Source organism: Vanessa tameamea, chromosome 20 (genome assembly GCF_037043105.1).
Source record: "Vanessa tameamea isolate UH-Manoa-2023 chromosome 20, ilVanTame1 primary haplotype, whole genome shotgun sequence".
In the NCBI taxonomy this organism is placed as follows: Eukaryota; Metazoa; Arthropoda; class Insecta; order Lepidoptera; family Nymphalidae; genus Vanessa; species Vanessa tameamea.
The window spans coordinates 519,309-545,423 of record NC_087328.1 but is presented as its reverse complement, the minus strand read 5'-3'; the positions used below and the strand labels follow the sequence as shown (position 1 = coordinate 545,423).

Below are 26,115 nucleotides of genomic sequence, written 5' to 3'. Positions count from 1 at the left end.
ATAAATGTAAATACATACAAAGATAAGATACTTATACAGAATCTGACATATTTTAATAACATCATTGTATGTTTGAGCAATATCTAATACAGTCTGTTTTCAGAAATATGAATGACTAAAAATAAATTGTCAGAAAAACAAATATTGTTATGAAATATTCATCACGGTTTTTCAGTCGGGTATTACGGAAACATTTTTTTTGCATGCGCAAACCGATTTGCACATATCAGTGGTTATGTCGCCGTTGCAAAGATTAATATTTGTAAAATATGACCACTGTTTTATATACAATATATTTAACAAAAATCTAAGACACGGGTACAATAAAACAGTTAGACTCATTATAATTTCATTTTAATAAATTCCAATTTATTTACATATTTTCTCATCGACCTCGAAGAAAAAATACATGACGAATATTGAAAAAAAAATATTTATTAACAAGATAAATATACAAAATAGAATTTTTTAAGTAATGGCACAATTTCCAGCAAAACGGTACGAATTAATAAATATTATTAAAAGTTTAATCTAAGCTATACAAAAAAAATCACGAGAGAGTAGAAAATTTTACAAAAACATTTATATTAACAGTATCCTTGTGCACTTTTAACTGTTCGCTGTCGTTTCCGCTTATTCTGTAACTCACTTCTCACTCATTTGAAAACGGACAGTGATACGCTATTTTGATGCAAAAAGGTTACATACCACACGACCGTATTCAACCGATAACCGAGTTTGTTCCTAAAGAATAGCCTCTCTCAGCCAACTTCGAGACTTGCCTTCCAGCATATTAATCCAACAATTAAAAATACATTTAATTTGTTCCTACATGTATCGCCCAGCGTTAACAATCGTATGTATAATACGTGAGGCATTCAGCTTATTCTACCCAAAATAAAACCGATATAAATATGTCTTAAAAAACACGTACACAGAGAATACTACGAAAAACTGGGGTCAGGTTATCCCAATATAAATCGCGATTCGCTTTTTTATATTGGGATCTTTCACGATTATATCGAACTGCAAGCTGGCTGCGGTTCAATCGACAACTACTCAATAAAGTCGTAGTAGAAGAGAACTATTTATATAAAAAAAGGCTTAAAGCAGAGCCGATTAACTGTGGTTTCAGTTATAGATCCTCTTTGCACAACAAACGAAGTGCAAGCAGAGTTCGAGCCCTCCACTCCCCAATAAATATATCGAAGAGACCTCCTGCCGCGCCCCACAGAGGTATAACATTGCAGAAATTAGTTTATATATACATACATATATATATTTAAAAAAACAACTATATATCGCATATATTACCCCATTTTTTTTTAAATCATTTGATAATTAAGAAACATAAATTAATGCACAGATAACAAAAAATATATATATTATTTTATAATTACTTTATAAAAAAACGCGAAACGATTGCTTTGAGCCCAATAATATACATATATATCTGTCTATCAATCTCTAATTAAATAAATAATAATTATAGAACATTTATATTATAATTTAATTTTTTTTATCGATTAAAAGAAAACCCCCGATATATCTCACAAATCCACTTTCGAAGTTAAGCCATTGAGCCATAGACAACAGCGACTTATCCATAAGTCGCGCGTACATAACACAATATATTCGATAACAGCTACAAAACCAGTTTGTCTGTGCTTATCGAATGAGCAGCTTGCAAATACATTTGTTCAATGAACGATCTGAGATTAAAATTAACCATTCATAATTTTAGAACTCTTGGTTTGTAATTCTGATATCAATTCATTTAATAAATATATTTTTATGTTTTGTGTGTTTTTCATTCAAACGTGTAACGTGTAAATATCTAAATATAATGTAAATTCAATCCTACTACAATAACGTAAAGTTCAATTTCCCTAGTGATCCAGTATACGTAGGTTGCCCGACACTATTTTGTTCTCGAGCAGGGCCCCGGAGGGTATGTCGATTCGATCTCCGTGGTTCGCGATTACTATAACGGTACCCTGAAATTAAAACAAAAAAAAAAAAAATTACAAAGTTGACAAAAGTAATTTTAAAGGAGTTTTTTTTTAAGTTTAATTTTCGAAACACCCACCTTTAAAGAGACTCCTCTGCCGAAGGTCACGTCTCCGGACACAGTCAAATGGTCTAACTCGATCAGATCCGGTATGGTCGCGAATCGGTTCAGGAATTCCTTGACTTTCGCGAAATGGTTGTCCCCCAATTTGACGAGCGGCGTCGTCGGGAACATCCTCTGCGGGGACATGACCAGCGACCCGTGCGACAGGCTGTACAGGTTGGACATCACGAGCAACAAGTCCGACGTCTTCTTCACTGGCAAGAATCTACTCCTCGGCACGTTGACCCCTATCCCTCCCTCGAAGCACTTCATGGCCGCGCCGACTGCCGTTTCGAGCTGGATCACGTTGACTCCGTCCGCGAGACTCTTGTTATTGACGATAATTTCCATGTTCAGGGAACCTCGCTCGACGACTCTCTGTATCGCGTCCAGCTTCGCCCAGAGGTTGTTGGTGTTGAAGAACTTGAACTGGCTGACTGACTTGAAGTCGTCGACGTGCTCCTTCGGTACTTGCGCGATTTCTAGAAGACGTAACTTCTCCTCGTACTGTATGAGAGTTCCACCCTTGACATCAGCTCGCGTCTTGTCGGTCACTTCCATGACGAATTCTGATTGAGCTTTCTGTTCTGGGTTGAGGAGCAGGTCGAGGATATTCATATCGACGGTGGCTCCCAAATTGTCGATGTTGCTGATGAAGCAGTAGGTTCTGCCTTCCTTGATGAATTTCTGAAGGAGGCCGGAGTTGTAGAAGGATTCGTAGAAGTCGCCGTGACCGGGTGGGTACCAACTGAAAGATGATATTAATTTCTCAAATTGAAACTATCGGAAAAAAATGACTTACAGAAACGTATTAATAATTTGAGGTATCTATGGCGAGAAATAAAAATTAGATTCAGATTCAGTGTTATTTAATCAAAAGAAAGACAGAAATTCCTTTTTTCACATTTTTAGTAGTTCTTACTAAAATTATTATCAAATGTTCTACTTTTTACGTTTATAAACCGATAAAAGCAACAATCAAAGTCAATACCTGTATAATTTGTCCAAACGAAATTAAAAACATTCCAAGATATAATTGTTATTTACCAATTACAATTAAAGTATCACTTTATACTTTTTTAAATCTATTGAATTGAAATTAGATAATTTTTTACTAAGAATATTAATAACGAGACCCCATAGCGCGATGTGACATTGATAACCTAACACTAAATAAGTTAACGAAAAAGATTTTTAGAAAATAGAAAATCTGCTAATGGGTCAGCGCTCAGCTCTTCAAACAAATGAAGAAACTACTGCACTATTTGAATATGAATAAAACTAAATTTTAATAAAAGTCTTTGTTATAACGAAGGGTGGTTTACTTGGTGTAGGGCTGGGTAGGTACCACCCACACCTCACTAGCGACAAGCAGAAATTCTTAGTATTGTATTTACGATGTAAGGAATGTAAATTAAAGCGTCGATGTTTATAGACGATGACGACCTCGTATCGAGTGGCCCATTGGCCGACCTATTCTCTATGGAAAAAGTTCCTGATAACAAACAAACAAAATCTTCAACTTTATATAATAGTGCAGATTACATTGTCAGATATAAATAGCGCAAACGTGAGCCGCTCCTGCACCGATCGGCAGACGGATCCGATTACGATTATAATAATATATTTGCTTACTGGACTAAATATAATTAAATTGTTAGTTATGCACTATAATGAGTTTCTGTCTGTCTGTTCTCGGCTTTTTAAATTAATTTTCCCAACCTATGACAAGTAATTTGACTATTGATGGTGACGCCATGATCGATTTCAGTTTATCTCAACGGACCAGCCTACGCAAGACATATTGCATCTGTGTAGTGCACAAGTCTGTGCACAAAACAGATGCAAACCCCTTTGTTCACACCCTCATAATCCGAAAGGACGGCAAATCTGACACGGCCGGAAAGAGTCCAGCCGCAGGACCAACAGCTTTATTTTTTTTCCGGGGCACAGGAGTATATACACTTCTAGATCGGGTTGTTACTGAGAATTTTTTAAAAAAACAAACACCCAAAAAAATTTTTCTGGCCCGGACATCTGCGACCTTTATTTAACCACTAGACCAACGAGGGAATCTGACTATAAATAAATAAATATTGGACAACATCACATACATTACTCTGATCCCAATGTAAGTAGCTAAAGCACTTGTGTTATGGAAATTAGAAGTAACGACGGTACCACATACACCCAGACCCAAGACAACATAGAAAACTAACGAACTAGAGAACTTCTACATCGACTCGGCCGGGAATCGAACCCGGGACCTCAGAGTGGTGTACCCATGAAAACCGGTGTACACACTACTCGACCACGGAGGTCGTCGTCTATCAATAAGGAATCAAGGAATTTGACTTGCCATTAGACGGACTATCATAACGTTTGATGTCAAATACTTGGAGATGAGATTTTAACTCACGCTTCGATGTTGGAGTGCACGTCAGGGCTCATAGCTATTGGCAGCAGGGACTCCCTGTTAATACGCGGGTGACAGGATTGGTTGAATGTGTGGATTTCCAACTTGAGACCTTTGTATTTTCTGATGACCTTCTGCGTGTCTTCGTCCGTGTTGAAGGAGTTCATCAGTACCAACGGAACGTTGCATTTGTAAGTTTTGTTAAGATGCTGGAAAGAATATTCGAGTCTTAACCGTCAAGAATTATCAAAAAATCTAATTCAAGAACTTTTTACGTATGTCATTCAGGTAGTCAGACTCGCAACTGGACCACCTAGTGGTTAGTAAGTTCACCACTGTCCATAGACATTGGTTCTGTATGAAATATTAATCCGCACATTACCAATGTACCACCAAGCTTGGGAACTAAGATATTATGTCCCTTATGGCTGTAGTTACACTGGTATTTTTACATTGAAAAAAAATAAAGACTACTACTTTAATTTTAATATAGACACTAACGATTCAGTTTCTATTTTAAAATTATGTTATGAATAGAAAAATATAAAATAAATTTTCAATTATTTATTGAGTGCTTTTATAAACACAGGCGAACGTGTGTTGTCAACACACCAACGCGTGTTCTACAAGAACAAGTTCCTACAATGAATTCAATTTATTTCCATAAAATCAAAATCAAAATATACTTTATTCAAGTAGGCTTTTACGAGCACTTTTGAATCGTCATTTTACAAACTATATTAAGTGAAGCTACCACCGGTTCGGAATGTAGATTCTACCGAGAAGTACCGACAAGAAACCCAGTAGTTACTCTTTTTTAACATTTAAAAAATACAGTCACGTTAGTTAAATACAATTATATATGTATGTAATATATTCTGTCTGGAAGTCAACAAGATACAAGGACACAAATTTCCCACGATTTCAATTTAATCTACTGATTTTGTCTAATTCTATTCTATAACTAAGCTCACCTCGATTTGTTGTACAGTCAAATCTAAAAAGGTCAATTCGTTCCGCACTTGAATAACTGATTTTGGTCCTTTACAACCCATAGAGGTACCCAAACCACCGTTGAGTTTGACCACTACCAACTTGTCCAGCATGTGGTGGATGTTGTCTGTGGTCGGCGTTTTCAGTGTGGAGTAGTCTATGACAGCACCCTCGGGAAGCCTCTCGATCTTTTCCCATGTCACAGATGGACCCTCTAGAATTTAAAAAATCTATGGTCGATTTAGTAAATAATTACAAGTGATTTACATCGTCGAGAATAATATTATCTTATCGTAATTGACTTCAATTTGTTGCGTTACTACTCTTTAAAAATTAACGTTTTTAATTCTTTTAAATTTCGCGATGTATTTGTATAATATATTCATACTAATATATAAATAGGTAACTTTTATTCTGTTTATATGTAAGGAATGGTTAATATTGCTTATAGCGTCAATGTCTATGGAGCAACTTCCCATCAGTTAGCCCATTAGACCTCACCCTACCTACACCTGCCATCACACCATGCATGTTTCTGATTAAATTCTGCTTCATGTGTCATCTACACCATTATCAGCTTGTGAGTTTTTCCGCAAATTGCAAATTTTAACCAGTTGATTATTAAACTTACGTTCAGCTAAGAATCTGCTGAACAAATTCTTGAAACCCCTGAACTCCTTCTCAACGAGCATTTGCTTGTTCTCGGGCAAGGCTGCCAGCAGCCGCTCCAGTTCCACTTCCAGCCTGGCGAGAGCATCTCGCTTTGTTGCTTCTTTAAAATCCCGAGACCCTGATGGTGTGCGCTGGTGGCTGCGTATCTGGAAATTGTTTTAATAGTTATGAAGGGTCTTTCTGAGTGAATTTCGGCGAGGCAACCTATCACAGGATCGAACCCTCCGCGCAGGGGACACTATTGTGTAACTGGACGCTTTTTTGTCACTTAAATTATATGCCAGCGTGTGATTTCCCCATGACCGACGTTTGTCTACGACAAACACTGTGTGGATTATAACCTATTCCCAGATGATATAGATGCGATAGATGATCGGCATTTCGATCATTTGCACTATTATAAATTCGAATATAGGCAAAAGTTATTAAATATAAAAACCGAATTATCCCGTGTTCGAGTACTTAATCATTGGATTAGGTTTTTCAGTACCAATAACAAACGGTGACATAAAGGTTTCTTTTAAGTTGGCCCATATGGGGGTTAAATGGCCTTCTCAGGTAAATTTACGCTTCCTTATTGATAATAATTAAAGTACAACCGGATCGGATAAGAAAATTCCCTGGCCTGATAACCAACGAACGAGTGATATTTTTTTGTCAATTTTAGTAATTGTTTCCAATTTTCAATATAGCCAGGAGGCAATCATTTTATTCCGGAGTGTGTGTAGACCCATGAACTCACTAATTCCATACCTTTGGCACACAAACACTCCTTTACTTTTTCTCAAGGCGGTATAATTACTAGCACAAGGGATACATATTCGTTCCTATTGCTGGCTTAGTTTAGTGTAAGTGGTTAACATATCACAGTATCAATATGGGCAATGGTAACACCTTGCCATCAGGTGGGCAATTTGATAAGCTCCTTTTCTACATGAAAAACTTCTAAATAATCGCATTCATGCAGAAAATATATCCCAATACAAATTTTACAGCGAACTCATAAATTATGCCTAAAATGATTTTTTTTATACAATTCGTTTTCTAAACCGGAACCAGTAATGATAAAGCAGTACAAACTATTTATGTTGTTCAAAATGAGCTTTTTATCGTACATTACGTTTTAGTATGTGTATTTTATTTTATTTTTTATACGATATGAACTAGGCATAGGATATACATGTATATTTTTTGCAGCTACGAGCTGTTAAACATCGACTCAACCTTTATTCGGCTAAAAATTTAGTCTCATCTCTGCCATCGAATTTCAAAACGAAATATGTTTTATATCAAACTTGAAATTGGCGCAATGTGAGAAAATTTAATGAAATGTATATTGCAAAATTTCTAACGATATTTTAGACAAATAAAACCTTACGTACCCAAGAAGAAAGATACCCGGAATCACTTGGCATTTTGTAAGCAATCACTTAAAATATTTTTGATTGAAAAAAAAAAAAGATTCATTCAATAGAATTATTGTACATGACGTCCAATGTCGGTGTTATATTCGGTACTGAATTCAATCTGGTGAGTTTTGTAAGGCCCGGCGTGTTATCAATAATAAATGACGTTCTTAACATATCTACTAATCAATCAAGCCAAACTATAAGTTTTGAGCCGACTTTCTTTTATTTTACTTAAATTACGACAAATTTACTACGCATACGGCAACGCTCGTAGACACAGGCAAAGTTAGATATTTTGTTCTCCACTGATATATTGTCAGTATACGTCCTGTTGGGAATACATATTACGTATTAGTAAAAGTAGTAAATTCGTCATAAATAGAACATCTGACAGGTCTGCCAAAGGCCCGAGTGGAACACGGAGAGGCCGATCCTGGCCCTCGACGTTGAACAAGGTCATGGTCCAGAAGAAGACAGCGGAGAAGGAACGGGAAAAGACCGATCCCGCTCCGCTGTCTCCTTCTGGATCATCATTATATTGACACGATCCCACAGAATCTCCGGTTTATCCGGCCATCTCAGTGGTTTAATTGGGTAATAATGTCAATCAATAGGGCTCAAAATTGATAATTACACAGGTCTATTAGTGTATCTATCTATTACTTTGATTGAGTTTAGACGTAAAAATTACTAACAATCGCTTAGTTAGCCAAGGCGTCAATTTCTTAGTCGCACCAAAAACACGGTTTGGTATATATTCCCAAAGCGCCCGCGACCTTGGGAACTAATATCTCGAAGTCTATCAATCTCGAACAAATATTTCAACACCTATTTTAATAAGATAAAGATTTTCAATGTATTTTTTCAGACGATCCTTTAGTGTGAAGGTCAAACGCCAGTTTATAGGTACAGGATAAATAGCATCTTATTTTGTATTAAAATATAAATGAGATTTTATGTGGCACTAGAGTTATGAATCGATAGAATGATTTGTATGATCGTTGCATTACGAAATTTGATAAAATATTTATTTATCTGTCGTATCGATAACGCAAATTACTAATTTTATTATTCGATGACAAACGCACAACTGACAACACGAATAATTAAGTATTATTATTTTATATTGGTATTTCGACGTATTTCCGTTACGTTCTTTTTTTGGTTTTTGTTTTTAAGTCATTTTTGAGGAATAAATCTCAAAATAATATTGATATATCGTTAGCCGTCACGCAATTTTACATTTGTACCGATGATTTTTGTTTTAGTGTTGATAAATAACCGTTGTTTAATCGTTTTTATAAATCAGAAGAAAAAATTAGATTTATATTGATTCTTTTTTTTAAAAATACATTTTTGAAGTTGCATTTTTGACTTATTTTGAACAAAGCCAAAAAACGTGATAACTCAAAAATGGTTCACTTTTGCATCATACATATGGGGGTTAAAATTATCGCAAATAGTTACCCCTAATTTCAAACGGGAATACGTCGAATTACCAATAATTTTTTAATGTATTTTTTATATTCAAGTAGGCTGAGCAATAGCAGACCATTGTAGGTAAATAGGTCTCTGTCTCCGACATACATTGAAACGATAGGTAATATTTACTATCCCTCGAACCGTCAAAGGAACTAAGACATAATGTCCTTTGTGCCCTATGTATTTATGAGTATACATTAGTAAAAATAGACAATTTATCTATGTCTAAATCCTACCGTCTTGATTAGATATATATAATATTTGTCAGTACGCCAGAAGACTATGTTAGAGGAGGTTCTATGTCGGGGGACTCAGTAGTAGTAGTCAGTGTATATATGTATATACGTTTATACAATAGTGATATTTATACGTTTCTTTTAGTGTATCGTTCTAATATTTTGAATGAGTTTAGAGGAACAATTTCTTAGTAAGTCAATCCACTGGTAATCATAAAAACTAAGTTATTTATACTTTGAAAACCTCCTTGGTCGAATGGTGTGTACATCGGTTTTCATGGGAACGCCATTTCGACGTCCCGGGTTCGATTCCCGCCCGAGTCGATGTAGAAGTTCTCTAGTTCATTACTTTTCTATGTTGTCTTGGGTCTGGGTGTATGTGGTACCGAAATTACTTTTGATTTTCCATAACACAAGTGCTTTAGCTACTTACATTGGGATCAGAGTAATGTATGTGATGTTGTCCAATATTTATATATTTATTTATTTAGTGTAGTTAAGTGTTTTATATGTACATTGGATGACTCGGCTTTCAAATTCACTGGCTCACAAACTCGGCAACACATCAATACTGAGTTAGCTGTTTGGCATTACAACATGTGATACAATGCTCTATCAATTGATTGTCTGATATCCAATATTCGTAAAATATGAAATCACTATTCGAACTAATCTTACCAATGTTAAACCGTTCCAAAGACCATAGGTACTTAATTAAGGTCAAGGCGAATTTCATTCGAGCAAATACTTATTTATCTGCATCGATTTTATATTTTAACGCCAAACGAATCAATAATCGATTTAACTATTTACTCAATTAAGAGTTCTTCTGTCACGATTTCCTCAAGGCACATTAAATAAATATTAAACAGAAAATACATCTTTGAACCGCTAGTTATTTTAGCTTCATAAATTTGTTGTACTGATGCATCAATTAAAATAATCAATTCATAAGCAAAATGTCTTAAATACTCTAATATATTATTATAATATCGACTTTAAAACTTTGCATTAAGAACGAAATCAGCGAAGCAGTTGTTTTGATTACCCACAAGGTTGTTATCTGAATACTGCTAGTGCGCAGTTGTCTAGTCTCCAAACAATATTGAAGAAATTGTGTATAAGAGATTAAAGTTTAATGAAGATATTTAATTATTTTTAAAACATTTATAAAGCTCAATCAAGCAAAAACCGGCTGAAAGGCTGACAGGCGGCAATAAAAAAAAAAAAAAGAGTTAAAAAATCGCGATCCCAGAATTTAAATTAAGAACGATCGTTAGGTCAGTGTTGCAATAGAACCATCCCTATATAACGCAAATACAAAAACGAATTTTTATTATTTTAATATTGACTGTTCCTTAAAAGACACAACACGTGTAACGGAGACTTAAGACTGAACAGCGTAGTTATTTATAGTGCGTATCATAGACAATTTAGCCGTTTACACTGTTACATTGTTAAACGCACTTGTTTAGTCGGACTCGCACACAAGAGGTTCCGTACCATTATCTATGAAAATAGCAAAATAAATATGTCTGTTATATGGGAGTCTAACTTAAATATTTATTTTAATCTGTTTTTAGTATTTGTTGTTATAGCGGCAACTTAAATACATTAACTGTAAAAAATGTAAGTGTCTGACTATTACGGTTCATGAGATACAACCGGGTGACAGGACAGACTGACGGACGGACAGCGGAGTCTTAGTAATACGGTTCCCTTTAGGTACGGAACCCTAAAAATGCAATATGTTACATATCTCTGATACCCTTATGTCCTAAATTGTATATAGACTTACTCAAAGTCAAAGTCAAAAATCTTTATTCAATATAGTAGTGTTTACACTTGCTTATTGATAGTCAAAAATCTACCACCGGTTCGGAATTTATCACCTCGGACCTGAGAAGAACCGGCGAAAGAAACTCCGTGTCCTAGTACTAGTGTCCTGCTTCCTAACTTCGTACTCGTCGTTAGTGACGTTTTACTTTTGTTTAAAAACAACCTTCAGTTAGTAAACCTTGTCAATGGTTCATCTGATGATAGGTGGTCATCATCGCCCATAGATGTTGGTACTGTAAGAAATGTTAACCATCCCTTCATTGTCAATACGAAATGAAGTTATTTTATTCAAATATTTGGACTAAGTCCTTGTAAAATGGCGTTAAGGTTATTTATAAATTTCATGTGTATAAACGCACGAACAAGCTACTGATTAAGTTATGATGAATTTGAAATCTATATATGAATTAAAGATGAAAGTGATGTGATCATTTTTTGTTTACGATATAACAGTAACAGTATTAGTGGCGTTATGAGTAATATGATTTGAAAACGACAGACAACAGTTTGATTATTAATAAGTTAATTAATTAATATATACCGATACCGATAGGGAAAAGATTATAGGTTTGACATAATATTAAGGTCAGTTATCATTAGGTATGATTAGGATTTTTGCAAATAAATCTGTTGCATGTAAAAAAAAAAAACACTAAAAATAAATGGGTCTTCGTTGTATTGTTTGCGAACATACCATTTAAATATTATTATTTAAAGGTTTGTGTGTATGTGTGTACGTATATGTGTGATAAGATATTAGATTTTAATAAGATCTTATTCCAATGATTGCAAAATCGACAGTTCCCAAAAAAAAATCACCAATAATCACTTAAGCTATATTTAAACATAGAACTTCTATCACTAACGACGCGTTCAATAAATGGATATGTACTTTATGGATATAAAATGACATGAATTAGTTCAAAAGAAATCTTTTTTTTTTAATTCAATAGTAGTGTAATTTTAATTTTGTTACAGATACTATAACAATATTAAACAATACAGAGCTATGGTGTATATAAAATTACTGAGGACGCAAACAGTAGTGTATTTCTTTTTTTATGGCATTGGTTGGCAGGCGAGCATATGGACCACCTGATGTTAAGTGGTCACCACCGCCCATAGACAAAGGCGCTGTAAGAAATATTAACCATTCCTTACATCACCTATGCGCCACCAACCTTGGGAACTAAGATGTTATGTGATATGTCCCTTGTGCCTGTAATTACACTGACTCACTCACTGGTTAGTGTACAATTAGTGTCATTATAATAATTTCAATATTCCGAAATGAGAAATAACACAAACATATAATTATATTGTGTGAAGTCAGCATGATAAAGCAGTATACAATAACGTGTCACGTATTCTTGAAAAAACATAATTTAAAATATTAATTCGTTTTAAAAACAGTTAACTGTTGTTTGTTGCGGAGTTAATATGACTCTAAATCTATTGTCGTCAAAATTCTTTAACATTTCATCGTTTTATAAATATTAAAATAACCATGTAGACATACTTAATTTAAAACATACTGACACGATAACCTGACGAGTATAAAAAAAAAACTTTTTTTTTTTGAATTATTCAACAGATTAACAAAAAATAAACGAAACGTTTAATTTTAATTTCTTTTAAAATTGATATGATAATAGCATAGTTTTTAATTTATTAATTAAAATGCAAACTTAAATACCTTTGATAGTAAATCCATTGCCAAATAATTATAATCCGAAATTAAAAAATTAAAAACTTCACTTTGACACTTTGAACTGTCAAATTTCCGCGGGAAATGACCAGACTTCAGAGCGAGTTGATATTAGCGCTCCGCGGACGTCGTCGGACTAAATGATGAAATGATTGTTACGGTTATGTATACACGAGCGACTTCTGTACATTTGATATCATTGATATTTATCGTATTTGTTTGTTCATTGTTATCTTAACCGCTGAGGGATATGACATTTGCATGCATGGTCCGCGATTGCTTCCATTTTGCCCAACAATAAAAAGTTGTTAAGAGAAGAAGTTATTAAATTGGCTACTTCTATTAGCTTCGCAGTCGCTCCCATTTCCATCCTGACTGCTAAATGTCAACTTAGAACTAAAGCTGATATTTTAAAAAAAAAACCCTTTTCTAAATAAGCCTAAGATCTAAAGTATTGGATGTGGCTATACAGTGACGGCAACGATTTTATAAGTATATACCTAAATTTAAACGACTAGTTATTATCTAGTAGAGATAAATATATCTTACTCTACGCAAAACAACACCGAATAGCTTTAAATGCGCCAAAAACAATAGATTTTTGTTCTATTTTAAGTGATGTAATTAAATAAATATTAGTTTTTTGCAAATAACAGATACCACAGATTATAAATTAAATGCAATTGATTATTTTTGATTCAATCGTAAACGTATTCTTACTGACTTTATCGAGTGAACTTTATTAAGATAAATTAGTATTACGCCGCGACTACTTGCACAAATATATTAGAACATTAATATTTATTAATAAATCGATCTCAGCGCCGTATATAGTTTAAATATGTTTATAGATCAGTAATTTTATTAAATTAGATCTTAAGTAAATTTGTTAATAACGACTGAAGCGCCTAAAACCGTGAACACTAATTCATATGTACATAAAAATATATGATCGCACCTAATCATACATAGTGCATTCACAAAGCCGTCTGTATATTTATATAAATGTTAGATATATATTTCTTTATATTTTTATCTAGAACATCATTGATTTTTTTAGAATATTTAGCATAAGAAAAAATATTTAATTAATCACTTATAGCACCAGATTATGGATACATACATATATAATATATGTGTTCTTGTTATTATGAAATTGAAACCCATATTTTTTTAACTTGAACAGAAATCAAGAGTTTTGTTCTTGATATCAAATGCTCGTGCGAAGCGTGTACTGTACACGTACCTAAAACAAGTGTAATAGTTTATCAGACGGAGTTATACAAATAGATTGATTGGCTAATTAAAGAAGTTAAGAACCTCTTAATGATAATATACCAAAGATATGGTACGCAAGCTTATTAATTGTATTTAATAACTACCTACTGAACAAACAGTTAAGAAACTCAAATGAACTACTCAAGAATATAATATTATATTAATTCCATAATTTTCGAATTTTTCAAAATTCTCGTGATGTTTTATTAAATTTTAAAATAGCTCCAAGATTTAAGATATATATATATATGTATAGTTATATATATGTAGATCGCCTTTCATGAAGGCCACACAAGAAATACAAGGAGGCCACTGCTTGGCGCCACCTGTGTCTTATATCTTAATTAAGATTGACAAACTCTTCCGTTTCAGCACTCAATTAAGAAAAAACGGCAAGATTTAATTTATTCAGAATCAAAATGATCATAAACTCCTGAAACAATAAATATTATTATAGATATTTTTATATCCCAACACAGAATGAGTCTAGAATAGACAAAAAAACACTCAAGCCTTTATAAACCCGCTCTTACGATATCGTATATATCGTCTAAAGCATTAAAGAGGACCAGGTTCCTGTTAATGATGTAAATTAATCGGGCCTAAAATATAATCTTGACTCCACGTCGGTCTGTCTTACAACTATTTAAATACATAAAATAAATAGTATTTTACAAATGTGTGCGCAAACACTGGTTCATAGTTCGAGGGAACGGCAAACAACACATAAAAAAGGATCGAGTAGAGGACCATCAAAAATCAGTGATTTTGAAATTACTGGAGTGTTATATCAACATGTATCAGAGCCATTAATGTATCAGAGCCATTAATGAGAATTTTTTGGCAGAACTTTTAAAGGGCCGTTGTAGGTTTCGGTCATAGGATCTTGTAACAGCTGACGTATATATATATACAAACTTGAAAATAAAACTTGCAATTCTAGGTTACGGATTAACAAGGAAATTACTAATACTATACTTGGCTTTAAAATTTAATTGAGTTTGTTATCTCAACCATACCGATCAATCTCATTCGTGTCTTCTCCATCCTACGTGACATTGGCGAAATAATCTGTGCCTTGTGGCACAACTAAAAGCCATTAAACTAAGAATTGAATTGAATTAAAACATGCAAGCGATATACGATAAACTCTTTAGTTTAAAAATATCACACGAAGGAAGTAGTTTGAATGATTGCTAATCAATAAATTTAAACATAATTCTAAAGGTTACCTAATAATTTCTATTTTTGGGGCATAATTGGTTTTATTTTCCGATATAATTATAATCAAAGAATTATATTCCAATAATCGATAGATTATCTCAACGTTTGAGTATATTTCATCTTTTCCTCAATCTAATCATCATTTGCGTAATCAACATTTTCTATCTTGTTCAGGAACAGCCCCAAATAAAACTTTGGTATTTTGTTGATTAGATTTATACAATTTTTATTGTGTATTCGTTCTGTTTATAGTCTTTCCACGTACTTAGATAATATGTATTACTTATTATTCGTTTACGCCAAACGTATACGATTACCTTGTATTGCCATGTGCCCGGCTGAAACGTGAATGAGACGGTGTAATTTCAGGCATAAAAGTCTGATCAGATTGATAGTTTTCGGTGCAATGGTGTAAGAAGTACTAAGAAGTTTATTCTTCTTTAACCGACTTCAAAAAAAAAGGTTCGACTTGTATGTATGTAACATTGTTAGAATTTAATTATATCTGAGTATGATGATCCATTTAGACTCCCAAGCTCGTGTGCTTAATTTCGTAAGTGTATGTTTATTCGCGAATAAGTTATATCCACGAAGTTATATCCACAAATTTCTCGAAAACTAAAAATCGTATCGAGTTGATTATTTTTAATTTAAGTTAGGTACACTTCAACTTAGGGAATAGTGTTAACTTAGGGAAGTTTAATTGAAATCAGTCCAGTATTTTCAGAGATATATGTAAATTACTTGTAAGATAATATAGGTAGGTAGTTGTATAGTTATTATTATTCTATTGTTTGTACTAGTGTTGATTTATTATATTTAAATAGTTTATATGTTAAAATTTATGAATGTTTTTAATAGGTAGATATTGATTACTTAGGTACATGATTTTTTTCAAAAAAATAATAATATTTAACGGGGGTGTCGTTTTCAAGAAAGTACTGTAACAGCTGTAGCACTGCGAAGTTTATTCTGCCTTGAAGTGCTAACTTTGCCTTAAAGTCCGGTACTTTTTTTTTCTTTTTTACCCCTCATATTAAGTTTAAGCTTGTGCTAGGAGTGGGGACGACTTTAGTCCCCCTTGGACTATAGTCGGCATCAAATCTGCGACTTTTTACATTGCTACCCATAAATCATTACACTATTGACGCTTCAATTTTCTACCTGCCTGGTTTACTAACTAGATTTTGTGTCTGCAAATAACGATATCCTGGAATCAAATCTCGGGTCAGAATTAAAAAAAAACATCAAATTAGGTGTTTTTAGAAAGAAATTATTTCGGGTCGTATTGAATTATGAAGGTGAGGATTCCCTCTATAATCATAGTGCACTCGCGGTTACGCAGACATTTGTGCACAATGTATCCTGTGTAGTTGTTTATATACTTGGAAAATGACTGTCGTCGTCGAAAGAGGTCAAGAGGATCTTTATCAATCTATTAAATTTTCATATTAATAATTATTATATTAAATATAGGATAGACCATCTAAACCTTTTTACCATTATAGGTAGAATATCTTCTTAAAATGTATATGTCACAGCTAAAGTTTAATTAGGCGATTCTTCTAAAATAATAATGAGATGGCTAGTATGTTCAGTAGAAAAAAAGCTATAAGTGGTGGCTCATTAATACTTATTAACAAAAATCTAAAATTTAAAGAACGTAAGGATGTTGTGAGCCTTTCTATTGAGCAGACTATTGAAATAGCCTGTGCAGAGCATGAGCATGTCATTGTTGTATGCGTATACAGACCTCCTAGCGGGTTATATGAAGCATTTGAGAAAATATTGGAAAGTTCATTATTGAAATTATCTGGATCAAGTAAATATATTTTTATTTGTGGTGACTTCAACATAAATTATTAGAAAACTATAGCACAAGTATTAGATTCAGATCATTATCATATTCATATAACCTCATTAACTTATTCTTAGAGCCAACTATAATCACTGAATCCACTGCAACATGTATTGACAACATATTTACCAACTGTGTACCTAATCATAAATTTATTATAAATATGTTAAGTTCTGATCATTGTAGACAATTGGCTTCATTGAATTCGCAAATAAAAAATAATGCTAAGCTCGAGCTCGTTAAAAATATTTACAAATCCTGGGTGGAGTCACAGGATGCCTTAGGGATATTTTGTGATTTATCTTAGGCCTTTGATTGTGTGCAACACGAAACTTTGGTCAGGAAACTACGTCATTATGGAATTAGGGACACTGCACTCTTTGACTTTCTTTCGCCGGTTCTTCTCAGGTCCGAGGTGTTAAATTCCGAACCGGTGGTAGATTTTTGACTATCAATAAGCAAGTGTAAACACTTCTATATTGAATAAAGATTTTTGACTTTGACTTTGACTTTAAATTCAAGCCTCAGTCGGCATAACTACAGGTACTAGGGACATAACACCTTATTTAGATAGCCAAAGCGACACCAACCTTGGGAAGGTTGGTGGCGCATTGGCGTTGTAAGGAATGGTTAATATCTCTTCTTTCTCTTTCTTCGCAAATGTCTGTTGGCGTTGGTGACCACTTACCATCAATTGGCCCAATTGCCCATCCACCTAAATATACAATTAAAAAAAAAAAAGGAAGTTATTCTTGTATTCTCCGTATTGTGTTGTATTTAAATATAAAGTTATTATATTGTTTTCTATAATAAATTAAAACCAATGAATATATCACAAATTAAGTAACAATGATTATCATAACGAAATAAGGTCACGACTTCGATGACTTGGACATTGGATGAAGATAAGAAGTTTATTGACTGCCCATTCATGACCGTCATGTAACGACCGATCGTCATTGTAAGTTGCATTTACTTGGTGGTAGGGCTTTGTTAAATAAGGAATGTTACTCAATACAATATTATATTGAAGATAAAAAAGCGTGTAATAGTATTTATTGACCTCTAACATATATAAAAAAATAAATGATTTTATGAGAAAATGTGATTCTCATAGCATTGGTACAAGGAACAAACACAAACTTGTTACTTCTGTTACTCGACTGCATAGAGTCAGTAACTCTTTTTTGGGGCAATGTATACGGTTTTACAACAGGATCCCAGAAAGCGTTCAAAATGCTTCTGTTGCCAAATTAAAAAAAATTGTTAAGGAACGCTTGTGTTCAAAAGAGTACTATACAATTAGTAAGTTTATGATTGATAGCACACCTTGGGAATGAAACGATCGCCTCCTGGCTATTTCTAATCATATTCAATATATGTACTGATTTTGTGAGTTTCTTTCGCCGGTTCTTCTCAGGTCAGGGTGTTTCCTTTTCCGAACCGGTGGTAGTGTCTAATTTGACTATCAATAAGTAAGTATAATGCTTCTATGTTGAATAAATTTGAGTTTGAGTTTGAATTGTTCTTTACTTTGACATACCCTTTAATTAAAACCACGGAGAAGGTTCTTGCCGGTTCTTTTTGGTACAATCTACTTACAAAACCGATGGTACTTTAAATTTAACGATTTAAAAGTGTTTGAATAAAGACTATTATAATTTTTGTGCAAGTCAATCTCAGTAGGTAGCTACCTAACAGATACTGTACCATCAAACAGGAATACTTATTACTTTGTATTATTGTGTATTTACTGGCACGAGGATTTGGCAACACTTTTTTTTTTCAAATCTGGAAGTTGTATATAGACTCTTATTGCCACGTGAAGCCGGGTTGGGTAGTCAGTATATTATAAACCGGTAGGTTGCATACGTTTGTATGTTTGTTTTTTCGGATTTGCATAACTTTTATGGATGAGATCACTCTTTGGGTGAATGTGTATTTTTACCTTTTAGTTCAAAATGTATCAATATTAATTCCTAATTAAGGATAATCAATACTTATCATACTAATTTGTTATTTAATAAACTAGCAAATCTTCGTCATTTTGTTACTTAATACTTGGCTCTAACCCAGCATATACTATGAATAAGGCATTTCGACTAAATAAATATACTCTACTTAATAACTTAAGCACTACTAGATAGATCCCATCGTTATTTCTGATTATATGCTAAGTAAAATTACAGCTATGAACTATTCTATCACCAAAATATAAATATATTTTCTGAATAAGACAACAATTGATCAATTTGTTCAGTAGTTACATGAACATCAGACACCAAATACCCTGAAATTTTTGATGGAATTAATTTCCCAACATAACCACTCCAAATAGTGGAAATAGTACTAAATTAGCAAATTTCATTGTGGTTAAGCAGTGACAGACAGAGTTACGTTCTTATTCATGATATTAAGTAAAAATGTTCTGTCTGAAAAAACTTCGTATTGTTTAGGTTCTAGACAATTAATACTCTGCTTTGTCATGTCTTCTTCAACGTCAAGACTGATTACAGAAAGACAGATATCAGTGTTTAATTAAACACTCAAACAAACAAGGATTTAATTATTAAAATTGAAAACTATAGGTTTGCACAAATCCCTACTAGAAAGTATTCATATTTAATTGAAATAAAAATTATACCTACATAACCTCAATTTTTGTGTTTAGTTTTGTACTGTCTACTCAATTAAAGTGTGTTTTGTGGATATGGTAAGTATTTTAGATATGACATAGTTCATCATTAAATATAAAACCCTATGACTAAATTCTATTTCATGCAAGCAAACATGTCTAAGCAAAACTATAAGAGAACAACATCTAAATTCTCTTGTGATAATAAGTATCACCGAACATTTCTAACACATTAAACATGATTTACGTTTATACAATTAATAATTCTAAATAATTAATTTATTCCATTTATAAATGGAATACTTGGACCTTTAAGTAATAATGCAAAAAAAAATTTAAAATATAACATCCGGTCTCATAACCACTGTTGAAAGGAGTGCTGGTTTACTTTTTAATCAGTGAATCGGCATTGACATTCAACAACTGCCAGACATTCTTGTTGACATTTTTAATTTTAATTGGTAAATACTTGTTTCAGTTATCAATCTAAATAAAATTAGATTTTCATCAAAAAATAATTTTAAATCATAATTTTATTTACTTCATTACATGAAATTAAATGAAATCCCAAATGTTTTGTTATTAACAAAAAAACTGCATGGGATAGGACCATAACCATTTTAGGATTCTTTTTTTTTTTATTGATTCATGCTCTATACAATTTACTACAAATGACATAAATAAATTTAATGCATGCTTATGATTTAATTTCAGTAAATTTTATAACACATGATACTTGTAATTTTAAAAAAAAAACACAATTTAACCAATGCCTGTTAATTACAAAACAAAATTTTGGAAAAGTTCTAATTAATCTTACCGCAGGTTTCAGCCTGTTGTCATCAGCCTGTAATTTTATCAATTCTTTTATCTTTATTTTAATATCATTATATAATTCAAAGTAACTATTTATAAATATACTAGTAACAGTAATATGGTTTAGAATATTTAAAATTTTGTTTTATTTCAAGTTTATACAGTAATTATTATTCTTTATACCTTACTATTATAGTTGATTATTATCATCTAACTTACTTATTATTTTAAACTATTGTATAGCAACAAAATATAGTGTTTATACGTGGGTAATTAATAAATTTTCATTGGTTACCCAAATTAAAATTAAAATCACTAGGCTTTAGTTAAAAACCTGACTATATGAATTTTTAATAGATTCATAGTTTCCTATCCTTAAGATTAAATTCAGACTTGAACTTTTGGATGACCTCTACAATAGGCAAGGTCGTCAAAATAAATAATAGAACTGCGTTATCACTTAACGTACTTGATAACTTCTGTTAAAGTTCACAAGTTTAGTATGAATTATTATTATTACCTTTGGCCTTGCTTCTACGCTATCACCCATCGCGTAAACACTAATAAAACCGCGTATCAAAACGTAATCAGATAGAAACAATAAGTCTTATTACAAACACCGTATTTATATAATTTTGACAGATCCCACAACACGAACTCATGAACACAAGGTTCGTTTGCTTATCAATGTCATTCATAAAATGACAATTGTAAAGTTTGTTTCAATTTACGCTGGAAATCAATTTCTTCGGCTTCTAGAGAGTGTTTGAAAAACGATTCTATTCAATTAATTAGTGAGATGGACTTGCAGGGTCCAAATAGTGGTAAAATATTACTTTACCGCCAGGACAGCAATAATTAATTACTTTGTGGTTCTATGTTTCTGTTTGAACGATGTATGAGAGGCGAGAGCTGTGGCCAGTGACACACGTTTGATTCACTCTAGTCTCTATTACTTTTCAATCTTGATGCACTTCATAACATCTCATATTTCATAATAGCTGGCTACTGTATATGAAGCCCCAAAAATTAAATACTAATAATTAATTATCTAAATATCGAATACCTACTAAATATGTTAATAATTTACTAATATTAACTTTGGCCTACAAAATTTTTAATCGTAAAATGAAAAAATGAAATGATTGAAAGAAAAACATAGTGTTGGTAAATACGTATTATTGTGATAATTGCAAGGATAAGGACTGCAGAATAATTACTGTTTTGTAAACAAATGGGTCGAGGAGAGGGATGTGGGGAGGTTAGGTATAAAAATGCAAATTGCGTTTTGTTCATTAAGTTCTGTCTAATGACTTTATGCTATTAAATTATCGTTTATATATTTTTGAACCCTATTAAGCAAAGTTATAAAATAATATAATAAAATAATAATAAAACTAAATGATCATGATGATGATAATGAACGCCAGATGGATAGTCTGGTTTATTGAAATCGTTGTTGAATGTTAAATAATTAAAAATAAAATCCAATGCAAATTCTACCTAAAACAAGACTTTAGGGTAACGAAACGCAACGTCAAAATAACGTAAATAAGCCTCTAAATAAATTTATTTTGTAAATATTAGGAAGTTGTTGTAAAAAAAAAAAATTAAACAACTCAGTTTATGTAACTATATAATAGTTGAGCCATTTAATTATGTCAAAATAGCCACAATAAAAACAAAGATGGATTTACTGTGGATAAACACCTAATTCTAAGTAAATATTTATATAAGTATGTATTTTTTAGACTTAAAAGTTAAAACTAATTAATTTTTTTTATGTACTATATAAATGTAAACATTTGCTATTTAATTCTGGACAAGAAACTAAGTACAACAAAAAATAAATATTAATTACATTCATTATTTCACATCTTAGATATTTATTCGAATTTATATATTAATTAATCTTAATAATATATTTATCATTATCATTAAATTTGTATGTAAACTACAGAAATTGTTTATACAAACATTTAAAAAATACTGCAAATTCGAAATATATACATGCGCGCGAAAATTTTTTAGGTCATAACTTTTGATGTTCGTGTAAAACGTAGTGAATATTATGTAGTATATACTCTATGGCTCGTGTCAGTAGCAATTTTTGGGCGCAAATCAAAGGAATGGTTATATCAGTGTTGCCATTAATTAAATGAGAACGAGAACATTGTCAGACACAAAAAATGGCTTAAATTTTTAAATATAAAACTGAAATTGAAATAAAGCATAAAATTGAAATTCAGGTAGATTGTAGTTTAGTTAGCTATAGGTATTAAGGCTCTACATTAGTTACTCGGTTTAAATTTTAAAATATTTTTTAATCTATATTTGGTGTCGTAATACGTTTTTGATTAAATTAATATTTTGTATGCTTACATAAAGTTCATCACACTTTTCGCTGACTAGCTAGTCCAATGTATTACGAAATTACAGCTAGTGATTGCTTCTTTTATTATCTATGACCATTTGCCTATATACAGTTAATTACTTTGCAAAATTAATCACACAACACTTCATTACAAGAATAAAGTATAATGTAACCCTTTTAGTATCTGGGATATTTTTATTAATTCATCGTGAATATATTATTATCATATATATTGCTATTACAGATTTATTTACTTACACAAACTTATATAAATAATACACGAGTATTTACTCATAAATTAATTATCCTACATAAATTATGACTAGTACTGTCCTTTTCATAACCTTGACTCAAAACTTTGACCTTTATTTGCTGTTCGGATACAAATCCAAGTTGTGGCACTGGTCATGATAGATGTGAGGGTCAGGAAGGCACTCGTGGCTCCAACTAGATACGGAAATGTTTGACTTTGTAGATGACATTTTTCAGCTTCGAGCCAACCGCATGTTGCAACTGTAATAAAACAGATTAAATTATTAACAAATAACAGATAGTGCAAGTATGCTGTGTTTATGTGTTTGCGTTTATTTGCAAGAGAAAGAGTTTATATGTCTTTTTTTTATTTATGAGCATGCATTAATCCTTCGAAACCTTACCTCGAAGCCCTAAGAAAACGGAATGTCCACACACGAATGTGACGATTGCAATCATGGACCACATCAAGCCCATCACCACGGACCTATCACGAGGGTCCACGGTTCGTAACAAGAGAACTCCTTGAGCTTGAAACACCAATACTGCGAAGATGAAAATACATTATCACAACCAAAATTATAATTGGCGTGTTGTTGGTGTGTTTTATACTATAGTATAGTATAGTATGGCTTTCTTCCACACAGAAACGGATACATGTGTTTTTATAGACTAGAGCATGACATAGGTTACAGTTGAGACGTGGTTCTGTAAGAACAAATTTGAAGCTCACCCCTGAATATTATATTTACTGAAATTACAAAAAGAGCTATGCGACAATGACAATGGTGGTAGGGCTTTGTGCAAGCCAGTCTGGGTGGTTAAAACCCACTGATCATATATTCTACCGCCAAACTCAGTATATTTGTGTTCCGGGTTGAAGGGTGAGTGAGCCAGTGTAACTACAGGCACAAGGGACATAATATCTTGTTTAACAAGGTTGGAGGCGCATTAGCGATGTAAGGACTGATTAATATTCCTTACAGCGCCTTTGTCTATGGGCGATGGTGACCGCTTACCATCAGGTACCAAAATTGTACCAAACCAAAATCAAAACTCAAATTCATTTTTTCAATATAGAAACATTACTCTTACTTATTAACAGTCAAAGTAAACTCTAATCCCGGTTCGAAATACCAAACACCCTGACCTGAGAAGAACCGGCGAAAGAAACTCAGCGGGTCTTTTTTTTGTCAATTTTATTATTTACATATTATATTGAATATGAATACAAACAGCGAGGAGGCGATCATTTCATTCCCAAGGTGTGCTATCAATCATAAACTCACTAATTGTGTAATAATCAACAACCAACACAAGCGTTCCTTAACATTTTTTTTTTAAGTTGGGATCCTGTCGTAGAACCGTATAGAAGAGTTACTGACTCTATGCAGTCGTATAACAGGAGTAAAAAGACAGAGTTTGTTCCTTGCACCAATGATACGAGTATCACATTTTCTCATAAAATCGTTAATATTTTTCCGTACATACATTACATTACAGAATATATACTGAGAAGCAACAGTTAACATCTCGATTTCTTTAAATGTATACCTCAGTGATTCGAGGTGCTCAGGCCCTCGCTCCGATTATAACTAGATCAACGAGAGAAATAAATTTGAACAGTTCCTACTTGTTATTGTAATGACCAGGAAGAACAGCATGCTGTGGAGGTGGAACGCGCGCCGGCAGCCCGCGTCGCCGCACGCGCGCTCCAGCACGCGCGCCGCGCCCGCGTCCGCGCCCGCGCCCGCGCCCGCGCACGTGCAGTTCGAGTACACTCTGGTGGACACGTCAACCTATTTAATTCCACTACGTAATGAGCGACCCATTACAAACATGACTGCAATTATATCGATTAGAAAAAAAATATATAAAAATATTGGTACTCACTGTATTCCATTTATTACTTCTGAATCTCTACAACCAGCATGGCAGGGAGAGATGTATGTGACCATGTCGTCGGTCGCACAGACGGGCTTAAATTCGTCCCACTGCGGCTTACAGCTGCGACGGAAACATTCAAAGTCTAATTAAAGATTATCGATGTAAAGACTGGGGCCCAACGGAGTGAGCTGATCATGAATCTTGTCGGCAAAAAACATCGTTATGACGCAGCTAGGCTTTGAACTATGAGGTTTAATCAAAGAATCTATCCAACTGTTACGATAAAGTTTAAAAAACTCTACTTACTTTTTTAGCATGACGTAACTTGCGGACTTAGTGCTTTTATTGTTATTACTATTAAGAATATGTCTTGTTTAATTATTTATTCAATTTGTATATATCTATTGTAACAGAGTTCTTCGGAATAGGATCTAACGTACTGTCAAATCTAAAAGATACTCTCTAATCTAATCATAGACAAATTTGTTACTTTTCTTAATTTTATATATTCCTAACAACACTCTCAGGGATATATAGAAGCAGATTTACAATAAGTAATTGTTAATTATGATATTAATCACGAATATAAAACCTACTTGCACGACAAACTGCATTCCGGATGTCCATAATAATTCTTCCCCAGGCCGACGACATTTCCTGGGTCGCAGCCGCGAACAGCTGTCATTATGGTGTATAGTACGAACACTACTATACTCATAATAACTGTTTTCTTGATTGCCTCCAAATTACAAAACTCCATGAGAATTGGAGCTGAGAATTTAACACCGGCATACTGAAATTAAAATATTTATATTAATAATTTTCTCGATTTATATTTAAATATATTAAATAAACTAGGTGTGCCAATGACTTCGTGCGCGTTTTAATTTAAAAAAAAAGTTATTGTTCAGTTCGCAGATTTT

The 26,115-nt window shown here is 32.9% G+C and overlaps 3 protein-coding genes across 5 annotated transcripts in view; 1 reads left to right on the top strand and 2 right to left on the bottom strand.

Annotated features, from left to right (window-relative positions):
* LOC113403730 (uncharacterized) overlaps positions 1-26,115 on the top strand; it is a 135,804-nt gene that overhangs the window by 41,101 nt on the left and 68,588 nt on the right. The gene's annotated exons all lie outside the window — the stretch shown is intronic.
* Positions 418-21,351, bottom strand: LOC113403732 (UTP--glucose-1-phosphate uridylyltransferase). 3 transcript variants are annotated; one of them, XM_026644308.2, is made up of 7 exons: positions 21,200-21,351; positions 20,684-20,710; positions 6,154-6,340; positions 5,504-5,736; positions 4,533-4,738; positions 2,090-2,861; positions 418-1,997 (listed from the first exon to the last, which is right to left on the bottom strand). In XM_026644308.2, exons 1-7 carry the CDS (start codon positions 21,227-21,229, stop codon positions 1,890-1,892), a joined length of 1,563 nt encoding a protein of 520 aa, XP_026500093.1. In that variant the 5' UTR covers positions 21,230-21,351; the 3' UTR covers positions 418-1,889. The 3 variants fall into 3 exon arrangements, with proteins under 3 accessions (XP_026500093.1, XP_026500094.1, XP_026500095.1); XM_026644309.2 differs by lacking the exon at positions 20,684-20,710; XM_026644310.2 differs by lacking the exons at positions 20,684-20,710; positions 21,200-21,351 and adding an exon at positions 12,857-13,017.
* LOC113403733 (solute carrier organic anion transporter family member 1C1-like) lies at positions 23,296-26,017 on the bottom strand. The gene is made up of 5 exons (XM_026644311.2): positions 25,789-26,017; positions 25,199-25,312; positions 24,939-25,087; positions 23,710-23,850; positions 23,296-23,566 (listed from the first exon to the last, which is right to left on the bottom strand). Exons 1-5 carry the CDS (start codon positions 25,950-25,952, stop codon positions 23,391-23,393), a joined length of 744 nt encoding a protein of 247 aa, XP_026500096.2. The 5' UTR covers positions 25,953-26,017; the 3' UTR covers positions 23,296-23,390.